This window comes from Lampris incognitus, chromosome 1, assembly GCF_029633865.1.
Source record: "Lampris incognitus isolate fLamInc1 chromosome 1, fLamInc1.hap2, whole genome shotgun sequence".
Lineage (NCBI taxonomy): Eukaryota > Metazoa > Chordata > Actinopteri > Lampriformes > Lampridae > Lampris > Lampris incognitus.
In genome coordinates, this window is record NC_079211.1 from 66871129 (window position 1) to 66883546 (window position 12418).

The window sequence follows — 12418 nt, forward strand, 5'->3', positions numbered from 1 at the left end:
AAATAGACTGCATTTTATATAGTGCTTTTACATTGAATGAATGGATCACATTCAACTCTCTCACACACACATCGGGAGCAGTTAGGGATTAGCTATATTGCTCAAGTAAACCTTCAAATTCTGCCAGAAGAAGCAGAGGATCGAATTGGTGACCCCAGTTACAAATGACCTGCTCTACGTCCTGAGCCACTGCCGCCACACTACCCCTCTCTCCCTGCCATCCCACAAGTTTACCACTTTAGAGAAATGAGGAGAGGATAGACGACCATTTTCTGTCCATTTCATGACCGTTTAAAGCACTGGCTTCCACTGGTGACCAAAACATGTCTTGGAGAAGCTGAGAGCTTTGTTTTGGAGGGTAGTGACTTCTGGACTGGTGACCAAAACATGTCTTGGAGAAGCTGAGACCTTTGTTTTGGAGGGTAGTGACTTCTGGACTGTTGACCAAAACATGTCTTGGAGAAGCTGAGAGCTTTGTTTTGGAGGGTAGTGACTTCTGGACTGGTGACCAAAACATGTCTTGGAGAAGCTGAGACCTTTGTTTTGGAGGGTAGTGACTTCTGGACTGTTGACCAAAACATGTCTTGGAGAAGCTGAGAGCTTTGTTTTGGAGGGTAGTGACTTCTGGACTGGTGACCAAAACATGTCTTGGAGAAGCTGAGAGCTTTGTATTAGAGGGTAGTGACTTCTGGACTGGTGACAAAAACATGTCTTGGAGAAGCTGAGAACTTTGTTTGGAGGGTAGTGACTTCTGGACTGGTGACCAAAACATGTCTTGGAGAAGCTGAGAGCTTTGTTTTGGAGGGTAGTGACTTCTGGACTGGTGACCAAAACATGTCTTGGAGAAGCAGAGAGATTTGTTTTGGAGGGTAGTGACTTCTGGACTGGTGACCAAAACATGTCTTGGAGAAGCTGAGAGCTTTGTTTTGGAGGGTAGTGACTTCTGGACTGGTGACCAAAACATGTCTTGGAGAAGCAGAGATATTTGTTTTGGAGGGTAGTAACTCTTGTGTTGTCACAGGCTCCCAACTGTTGTAATATAACATAACATGAATGTGTACTACTAGGCTGGTAATCGACTAGTAAATTAGTATTATTAAACTACTGTAGACTAGTAGGTTTATAGTAATACACCACCATTGATTAGTAAGTAAGTAAGCAAGTAATAAACCGCTGTAGACCAGTAGCTCGGAAACCATGATGTCATTTTAACAGCGGCGTATTATTTGAGGAGTAGTAGTATTTCGTTCGGCAAAGTCAAATTATTTTGTTCAGTAACCTGTATAGTTGTTAATGGAGACTGGACCCATGTGTGTGTGTGTTTGTGTGTGTGTGTATTTGGTGGAGTTGTATGGGTCAAACATGCTTCAGAGTTTGCATGCAGCAGCCAGGGGGCGCTAGAGTCTAGAAGATACAGACAGGCTCTAGAGAAGCCAGAGGGCGCTAGAGTCTAGAAGACACAAACAGGCTCTATAGAAGCCAGGGGGCGCTAGAGTCTAGAAGACACGGACGGGCTCTAGAGAAGCCAGGGGGTGCTACAGTCTAGAAGACATGGACGGGCTCTAGAGAAGCCAGGGGGCGCTAAAGTCTAGAAGACAGGCAGGCTCTAGATAAGCGTACAGCGTGAGGGCACACAGACAGGCAGCTGGCCCTGAGGAACCGTTCTTCACTTTATACATTCAACACATGTAAACAGGAACACACAAGCAGAGAATAATATAGTAGGATATAGGAGAGAGGCAGATACATGCCACACATCTGTCCATATGCCACACATCTGTCCAGAGGGAATAAACAAACTGGCTGCCTGAAGTCATAGAAACCACGTAGTGACATCAATGCTTGTGTTGGGAGATAAGGCTAGAGCCAATCAAGCTACACACACACACACACACACACACACACACACACACACACACACACACACACACACACACACTAACATTTACAGCAGCCTCTTGGGACAGAGGACACGCTGTTGTAGATCAACTGTTTACAGCTACAACAGAGGTCAGAGGTCATGTAGAGTTCACATGGGTTTCATGGAGTTCGTTTAGAGGTCATAAGGGTTATACAGAGGTTAAAAGGAAGGATTAATGAGCTTATGGCGTCTGTTCATTATCAGGTGACATCAGTGCCATGACGTTGTATTGATGTGATATTGAGGCCATATAACTGTCACAGGGAGGTTGGGAGATGTTGCTTAGATGGCATAACCTGCTCATAGGAGGCTCATAACCTGCTCATATGATGTCATAACCTGCTCATAAGATGCTCATATGCAGTGTCACATGGAAGTTCATGTCTGAATCAAACTTATTTTACAGAGAGTTGAGAGGTTATAGAGGTCAGAATTCAGCAGGTTATAGGGAGGTCATATGTCCCACATACATCAAATGTACAGATCATATGAGCCTCACATGTGACCACAGTTCATATGTAGATCATATAAGATACTCAAGCTACTTTCATGTAGCTCTTACCTAAATGACTTTAAAGCTGTATGTGGTGTGTACTTGATATGTACCTAAACTGAGAGCTTCTGTGACGTTCTTTGTTTATTTAATGCAACATGTTATAAATAAATGTCTGTTGTTCATCTGCAGCTCATATGTAGGTCATAGCACCTTTGGTGTTATTGTCCAGGAAGACTTTAATGTAGGAAGTGGGGACGTATCCCTCCTCTTCCTGGTTCCGTCGTACTCTGGTCCAGCCGTCTCCTTTGTCTTCCTCCACAACAGAAAGTAGTTCCCCCTCCACCATTGAAATGGTGCCTTCATTCTGACCTAAAAAAAACAAAAAACAAAAACATAAGCATGGAAATGTAGGCTCTGCTTTGGAATAGGAACAGGTACAATATTACAAAATTTACATATAATTTCAAATATATTGGATTTTATGATAAATTCATCCTAATAAATTATAAACACATATAAATCTATTATAATGGTTCATTAGTCTTACATACCACTATAAAACAATGTATAAATAGTCAAGTCAGGTCAAGTCAGTTTTATTTGTGTAGCCCAACATCACACATTACACATGTGCCTCATGGGCTTTACAGCAACACAACATCCTGTCCTTAGACCCTCACATCGGATAAGGAACAACTCCCTAAAAACCTATACCAGCCTGGAGAAACAAGAGGAAGAATCCTCAGGGAGAGCACCAGAAAATATCTCTCAAGACGCATAACGTACAATGATGTTGTGTTTGCACAATTTACACAATACAACACTGAAAGAGGATAACACAATTATAATGGAATTATAAGATATCAGAATCAGATTCATGTTTATTGGCCATGTAGGTTTGCACACACATGGGATGTGACTCTGGTGTCGTGGCTCTCTCAGTGCACTTAACATAGAATAACAACACTACTACACAACAATCTCAGTGCACTTAACATAGAATAACAACACTACTACACAACAATCTCAGTGTACTTAACATAGAATAACAACACTACAGCACAACAATCTTCACATATATACACAAGGACTGACTCATACAGGAGACATAAGAGGTGATAAGGTGTAATGGTGCAGAGAATACATCAGAGATGCTGAAATACATGTTAGCAGCTCACTGACATACATGCCGGAGGTACATGGACATCATACAGTACCAGTATACATACGATGTACACTACAGTATATACAACAGTACAGTATGTACAACATGTACACTACAGTATGTACAACATGTACAGTATATACAACATGGTGGATTCATTGACAGTGTTAAGTGTTCACTTGAATGACAGCCCGAGGAAGGAAACTGTTTCTATATCTGGTTGTTTGGGGGTACAGTGCTCTGTAGCGCCTACCAGAGGGGAGGAGTTGGAACAGGTTGTGACCAGGGTGTGATGGGTCTGCAGTGATGTTGCCTGCCCGTCTCCTGAGTCTGGAGGTGTAGAAGTCCTGAATGGAGGGCAGGTTGGCACCAGTGGTTTTCTCTGCAGACCTAACTGTCTGTTGTAGTCTGTCCCTGTCCTGTTTGGTGGCCGGACCAAACCAGACAGTGATGGATGTGCAGAGGACAGACTGGATTATTGCCGTGTAGACTTGAATCAACAGTTCTTGAGGCATTCTGACCACCTCTGCCTGTTTCTGGTCCCAGCCTACAAACCCCTAATAAAACGGGTCAAGCCAGCAGTAAAGACAATCACTGTCCGGCCAGAGGGAGCAGTCTCTGAACTCCAGGACTGTTTTGAAAACACAGACTGGAGTATTTTTGCACATTCAGTGACCCATGGCTCCCCTATAGACATTAATGAACAGACATCTGCCATACTAGCCTACATTAACTTTTGCACTGAGAGTGTCACAACAAAAAAATCAGTCCGCACCTTTCCAAACCAGGAACCCTGGATGACCAGTGAGGTCCGGCAGCTGCTGAAAGTCCGGGATGCAGTGTTCAAGTCAGGTAACTGTGAGGCCTACAGCGCAGCCAGATCCAACCTCAAAAAGGGCATCAGAACAGCCAAACATAAATATTCCCTACGAATAGAGGACCACTTTCACAATAACTCTGATCCCCGGCGAATGTGGCAAGGCATTCAGTCTATCACAGACTACAAAAGCTCTAATCGTGGTCCCACTGTCCATGATGCCTCCCTGCCAGACAAGCTAAATCATTTCTATGGCCGCTTCGACAAGGACAATACTGACCCAGCAACAAAAATCCCCAGCCACCCAGAAAACTAGGTGCTCACTCTATCAGTCGCAGAGGTCAGAGAATCACTGCGCAGAGTGAACACACGGAAGGCTGCCGGACCAGACGGCATACCGGGTCGGGTCCTCCGAGAATGTGCCGACCAGCTGGCTGAGGTCTTCACACCTATAGTTAACCTCTCACTGTCCCAATGCTTTAACACCACCTCTATCATTCCTGTCCCCAAGAAACCAACATCCACATGCACATTGCTCTGACCCACCTTGAACTTAACAACACATACATCCGGATGCTGTTTATAGATTACAGCTCTGCCTTCAACACTATCACCCCCCCCAAACTAACCACCAAACTCCTCTCGGCCTCAGCCCCTCCCTCTGTAACTGGACCCTGGACTTCCTGACCAACAGACCTCAGTCTGTTAGGTTAGGTGACCACACCTCCTCCACCCTGACCCTCAGCACAGGTGCCCCTCAAGGCTGTGTTCTGAGCCCCCTCCTTTTCTCCCTCTTTACCCACGACTGCCTGCCAACTCACCCTTCAAATATATAAAGATAGATGATGTAGAAAAAAAAACTTTAATGAATTAAAGTTTTCTTTCCAACATCATATATATATATATATATGTAGCGTTTTTTTCCGAAACCGCCAATAGTGTTGAGTGCTCGACTAATGATGAGCGGAATATATCAACATGGATACAGGAAAAAAGATGCATAGCAGTACAGGCCTGTTTCGTGCGTCTCACACTCATCAACTGTGTGCGAGACGCACGAAACAGACAAGTACTGCTATGCATTAAAATGTTTTTTCCTGTATCTGTGTTGATATATATATATATATAAACTAGATGTATACAGTGTTTTGAATGAAATTATAATTTGATGCTAACTGGGGATTTATGAAGTGATTGGCAACCGCCTACATCATACCGATGGCTTTGCTAGCACAAAGTCATGTTACTGATATGAATAAACACTTGTGGAAGCAAATAATAAAAGTTATTCCCATCACAATTTTCAAAGATTTGTGCTGTATCTTGACAGCAAGAGGACCAACTAACAAATGCTAAGAAAGCTGTTAGCATTGTTGATATTCTGGAGCCTAAACTGGCCATAGACAGAACAGAAGTGAGGGCAGTACCTAAGAATGGGTAGAGGGACTTGCAGGTGCCGATGCTGGGCAATGGCTCCTCATCATCGAAGTCATCATCAAACTCTGAACTGCGAGATTTTACATTCAGCTCTGCACTGTTGTCTTCTGTATAGCTGCCATCAGGGCTATTGTAATCAGAAAGACAGGCAGACAGAGAAATTAGAATGTATACCCAGACCTCTGTATGGCAGCCATAATGTATATCACCATTCTGTATTATACCATAGGGCAGGGCCTGGGGGGGGTCAATCACAAGCGGAATATAGGTTAGGGTTACAAGTCAATCGCATCATAACATTTAAGTAACGTTTGGATATTAAACACAGTGCATATTTTCCTCGCATGAACATATTAAAAACATTCACTGAATCAGTGGGACCCTTGGGCTTGTTTCCCTGCAACAAGACGGTCATGACATGCAAGTCTTCGTTCACAATCAAGGCGTTTTTTAGTAGCCACCCACCCTATTTCTTTTTGAAGGAAACTTTTTTTTTAAGTCTTGGCCTCTGCTGTTTCTGCGTTACCACCATCGTTAGGTCTGTTATCTCCCCTACCTCTTCCGAAGAAATGCTCAAGCCACATTTGTTTTTTACTCATGGTAGCTAGCTGCAACATGCACATGCAGTAGGTCAGTGGGTGATGTTTTACTCATGGCAGCTAGCTAGCTGCACATGCACATGCAGTAGGTCAGTGGGTGATGACTGACTGATAACCTCACATGCGTTGCATTACTCAAGCTCAACATTAGCATCTTCAACCTGTCGTGGTGAGACAGGGCATGGTGGTCGAGGAAAGGTGCAGCATAGACAGACCGCACCATGTTCAATGTAATTACCACACAAACAGCCTATAATTTTATATGTTGATTACTTGGGAATTTTCCCGAATCATATAATAATAATAATAATAATAATAATAATAATAAACTATATTTGTATAGCACCTTTCAAAATGCAGCTCAAAGTGCATTTACATTAAAAACAGGGGAAACAATAAAACTCAAAAGCAGTACAGATAAAATAACACAGACCTACGCAAAAAAGCATAAAAAAGGCAAGAAATAAAACCACAGTACAAGATAAGAAAGAAGAATAAAAAGAAATATAAAGTGGAATTAATTAAAAGCAAGAGCATAAAAATGGGTCTTGAGCTGATTCTTAAAAGTATCTACGGACGTTGCTTCTCTTATTTGTGGGGGGAGTCTATTCCAAGCCGTTGGTGCGTAAAAACAACATGTTGTGTCGCCACACTTTTTGTAGTTCATTCTCGGGACACTGAGCAGGCCAGCACCAGGGGATCTTCGAGAGCGGCTCAGAGCATCATCAGATAAGCAGTCAGACAGCATAGGTATGAGGGTGCTAAACCATGTAGAGCTTTAAACACAAGCAAAATCATTTTCAAATCCATCCTCAACGCTACAGGAAGCCAGTGCAAAGGCACTAAAACTGGGGTCATGTGATCTCTCATCCTAGTTTTTGTTAAGACCCTTGCTGCCGCGTTCTGTACTAGTTGCAGCCAAGTCGATCTTTTTTTCTTTTCCGAGTAAACCAGTAAGAAGTGCATTGCAATAGTCCAGACGCGAAGAGATAAAAGCATGCGTCAGCTTTTTGGCGTTTTCTAGGGAGAGGTAGGGTCTAATTCTAGCAATATTTCTTAGGTGAAAAAAGGCAGCATTTGTAAGACTGTTATGTGATTTAAAATCCAACTCAGAGTCAATGATGACACCCAGGTTTTTTACCACAGTCTTATTCTGTACCACCAGGCTTCCCATTCTACTTGATATACTTTCTCTCTGTGCACTTGTGGCTCTTGGTTAAAATTGGTTAATGCGAACAGAGGCCCCCATTTTAAAATTGGTTAATGCAAACAGGTGCCCCCCATTTTATTTTTTATTTTTTTGTAAATGTACAGGAAAAACACATGCTTGTCAAACTACAGAAATGAACGTCATTATATTATTACTGGTAACTATGATCTACATATGTGCCATTGCATTATTACTGGTAACTATGAGCTACGTACGCTTGGCTAACAGAGGGCGCAGTGAGTCTAGTATTCCCGAAGCATCTGTACGTTGGTGATTCCAGAAACTTCATCAGTACATGATGCGAGTGATAAGACCACTACAGAAAGATTCAGCGCTCTGGTAATATTTTGTATTATCTACTTTTCTACAGTTTTCCTACAAAAATTAAATGTGTTACACCAAACTGAGCCCCAAGCATCATTTTGTGTCTAACATATTTTGGCGAGCCGGCCAGGAGGGGGCAGTAAAGATCAACGACAACCCCTTCCCAGAGACGAGCCTTGATCAGCCATGACCGACAGCGAGCAGCTTCGCGATGAAGTGAGTGCAGCCTTATGGCAGTGTGGGGGAGATTGTCTTTTAGCAGCCTGCAGGTACCTGAAGTGTCATGACCTGGGCAGTGAAGAGTATCACAGCAGACCCCGGAGGGCGCTCATCAAGATGGCTGAAGGAGAGCTGGATGAGATGGAGGCGAACAAGGAGGAGGTTAGTTAATACCTTACTGACCTGTTGCCATTCATCGTAGAGTTGGAGAATCGTGGTTCCGACAAAGAGTCAGTTACTGAAGAGCCCACCTCATCACAACTCACTAGGAATGAGACAGTTAAAACGAGGCCAGAACAAAAACGTACAAAGAGCAAAGACATTCAGTTCAAAAACAAGACAGAACAAGTTCCGAAATGGCCTGAAGTTACATTAAGAAGAGAATTTATGATTTTTGGTCAGACTGGAGAGAGTGGGCAGAGGTACAGGTTATCTTATTCCAGTTTAAACCGCCAAATCCAAGCAGGGCTGGAAAAGGGCCACCTGGAGACTGAAATAACAGAAACCGTCAGCCTAGGGCCGCCATTGAGAGATAAGCTGGAGATAAAACGTGGGCTCACACTGACAACACTGCTCACCATCCTGAAAGGCCACTACAAGGTCGACAGTGCGACCGACCTCTACCACCAGCTAATTAACATATCTCAAGACCCTAAGAAGTCAACCCTGAACTTTGTGTTTCGAGCAAACGAACTGAAGGAAAAACTCCTATTGAAGGCCACAGAGGAAGACACTGATGAACAATACAGCAGAGCCACCATTCAACGTAAGTTCCTTCGCTTAGTTGAAACAGGATTGCTGAGCGACTCTATTAAATTTAAGATCCTGCCCTACCTCAGAGATATTAGCAAAATGGATGAGGAACTGATAGAGAGAGTCCACGAGGCAACCCGTTTGGAAGGTGAAAGGCAGGAGAAGCGAAAAAGGCTCACCACCGCTAGGAGTCCCCAAGTCCAGGAGCTTCATACAGGGGCACACATGGGCAATTCACCTGCTCAAGCTTCTCAGCAACCTAAAGAGCCTGGCGCTGCCATAGCCGTTGGAACAGTGAAAGGTAAGGAGACTAGAGTGGAGAGTTCAGATGTACAGCAGATGTTGGAAGAACTCCAAACTGAAACAAAACATATGCTTTTCACTGCAATGGAGGCCAGCACGAAATCATTGAGACCCGGACAGTGTGAGAGAGGCTGCAAGAACTGTCAAGAAGAAAAGGTGGGTGGACACTGCTTACACTGCTTCAAATGTGGGCAGATGGGCCACTTCTCTCGAGGGTGCAGAGCACAGGACATACAGACGGGAAACGGCCAAGGACTGCTGAAGCGGGACCATCAGTAGCTCTCCAGGAAACCTCCCAATCCCAACCGCGGCCATGCAGTAATACTAAGAGAGACAGGGAGAGTAGCTCATCCCAGCCAACTCCAGGGGCTAAAGAGACAGCAGGTGTTTCAGCCAACCAATGCACTGTTCAATATCTGCCTCCCCAGCACCAGGCACAGCTCATTGACCTGATAGGGAAACGATGCATTGTCCACTGCCACCTAGACAACTACCCAGCAAAGGTGTTGTGGGACACAGGGGCACAGTCTAGCTTAGTAATTGACACTGGCGACAACAGCACCTCCCTCACACAACCATCCGGTCCATTGAAGAGATATTGGGACATGAGACCCTGACGGTTCTGGCAGCCAACGAGACGCCAATACCTTGCATGGGTTGGATTGAGGTAAGCTTCAAATTAAACAGTGATTCCCCTACGATGACAGAGCTAAGAGTGCCAATGTTAGTGTCCAGTGACCCGACCCAGCTGTTGCCAACGACCCCATAATAGGCTACAAAGCCATCGAAGCAGTGTTAAGCAGAGCTGAGGATAGAGCCACAGTGGGGAGAAAATGGCTGGCACACAAGATGAGCAGAGCCTTCGCCATAACAGGGAAAACTGCACAGACAATGGTGAAGCTAATGCAAAACACAGATTCTGACCAGGAAACTGGTGTCGTCAGGACTGGAGGGAAGAGAGTGTTCATGCCGGCCAAAGAAGTCACTACTGTTCATATCAGGGCATATGCCAGTTCACACTTCCGGGGACAAGATATGCTGTTGTCACCAGATGTGCTCCACCCACTACAAGATGATCTGGTTGCCAATGAAGTGCTGGTGTGTATTCCAAATAGAAAGGTGATGTATGTGCCCATCCCCATAGCAAGCACCACAGATCACAACATCTTCTTGGAGCAGCGCAGCATTGTGGGCCATCTACAGGCAGTGAAGACGGTCTATGCAGCAGCTGTCCAGGCCAAGGAGAAAGAGCAATTACTCAACTCTTCAGAAAGCATTGAGTTAAAGGCCACTGGTATGCCACCTGGCTGTAAAAATGACACAAAGCCGCAAATGTGGACCTCACCTGTCGATCTGAATCACCTCACAGAGACCCAGTAAGAAGCTGTGAGGAGAACTCTAAGAGAAGAGTACCAAGCCTTTGCATTTGATGAGGATGATGTAGGCTGCATCCCATCCCTCAAGATGCATATAACCCTACAGGACACAAGCCCAGTAAGGAAAACTTACATGTCAGTCCCAAAGCCGCTTCACAAGGAGGTGAAGGAGTAGATACAGGACCTGGTGAACAAGGGGTGGGTCACGCTATCTCGAGAACCTGTGTGCGTAAGAAGGACGGCAGCCTACGGTTGTGGTGTGATTACCGGGAGCTGAACTGAAAGTCAGTCCCCGATCGCCACCCCATACCCAAAATACAGGACATGCTGGATTCTTTGGGAGGGAGCTCCTGCTTCTCAGTGTTGGATCAAGGCAAGTCGTACCACCAGGGCTTCTTTTATTAAGAGCCGACGATTGACAGCAGTCATAACCAACCCAGTCGCACGGACTTTCGATCGTGATACCATCACGATTATGACCTGATTTACGTGATGTGGTCACGATATGATAGAACCCTAACCCTAACCCTAACCTTCGTGACCACATCATAATCGTGATGGTATCACGATCGAAAGTCCGTGCGACTGGGTAGTTCATAACACCTTGGGGGCTCTATCAGTGGGTGCGCATCCCATTTGGCCAGAATTCCAGAGAAGCATGGAGCAATGCCTAGCTGGCCTGAGGGACACCATTTGCTTGCCATATTTGGACGACAACCTAGTACACAGTAGCAACTTTGAAGACCATCTAGAACATGTCCGTGCAGTACTCCAACGATGCAGGCAACATGGAGTGAAGTTCACACCAAAGAAGTGTGAATTGTTTAAGCACAGCGTGAGGTTCCTGTGGAAGATGGTGACTGGAGAAGGATACACCAGAGAGGATACTGAGGATACTGCAGAGACTGCTCCAGTGGAAGCCCTGAAAGAGAGAAGACCAGCAACAGTCGGTGACCTGCTTCAGATGTTGGGTTTCCTTTCATATTACCAGGCCTTCATTCCCAACTTCTCCTGAGTGGCCAGTCCATTGTATGAGCTGTTGACCATTCCACACAGCAACATCATCACATCAAGTGAGAAAACAGTGGACACTAGAAGACACAAGAGGTTAGACAAGACAAAGAAAGGGCACCTACCATCACACACACCAATACAGAGGACTAGCTTTCACCAGAAGGTGCTAAATCAGCTTATTGACCTGCTCACCCAGCCTCCGGTTTTGGGCGGAGCCATTCGTGGTACATTGTGATGCATCCCAGGAAAGATTGGGTGCTGTGCTGTACCAGCGTCAAGAAGGAAAAATGAGAATGATAGCCTATGGTTCCTGCACACGGAGTCAGTCAGAGGAGAAATACGATCTTCACTCCAGGAAGTTAGAGTTCTTAGCGTTGAAGTGGGCCATCTGCGAGCGTTTCCGTGACTACTTATACCATGCTCCATTATTTGTAGTGTACACAAATAACAACCCATTGACGTACGTTCTCACCTCTGCTAAGCTCAATGCCACAGGACACAGGTGGTTAGCGGAGCTGGCCGACTTCAATTTCTCCATACGGTATCGTCCAGGAAGAAACAAGTCAGATGCGGATGGGCTCTCCCAAATGCCAATGGATATGGAGGCTTACATGCAGAAGTGCACCGAGGAGTTGCGTCAGGAGATCATATGTGCATCTATGGAAGGTGTGGCTGTAGAGAGAAAAAGCCCTCGCCAAGGAACAGGTGTGGTACACATTAATGCCTTAGACCTGGTGAAAGACAGTGACAGTGGTAACTCAAACCAGCCCCTCACTCCAGTATA

The 12418-nt window shown here is 45.0% G+C and overlaps 1 protein-coding gene across 1 annotated transcript in view; it reads right to left on the reverse strand.

Annotated features, from left to right (window-relative positions):
* Positions 1-2607: 2607 nt before the first annotated feature.
* Positions 2608-12418, reverse strand: part of fnbp1a (formin binding protein 1a) — a 187727-nt gene continuing 177916 nt past the window's right edge. Inside the window, exons 16-17 of the mRNA XM_056278074.1 lie at positions 5827-5963; positions 2608-2786 (exon numbers count right to left, since the gene is read on the reverse strand). Of these exons, the coding sequence (XP_056134049.1) occupies positions 2608-2786; positions 5827-5963 (316 nt within the window). The remainder of the gene's footprint in view (positions 2787-5826; positions 5964-12418) is intronic.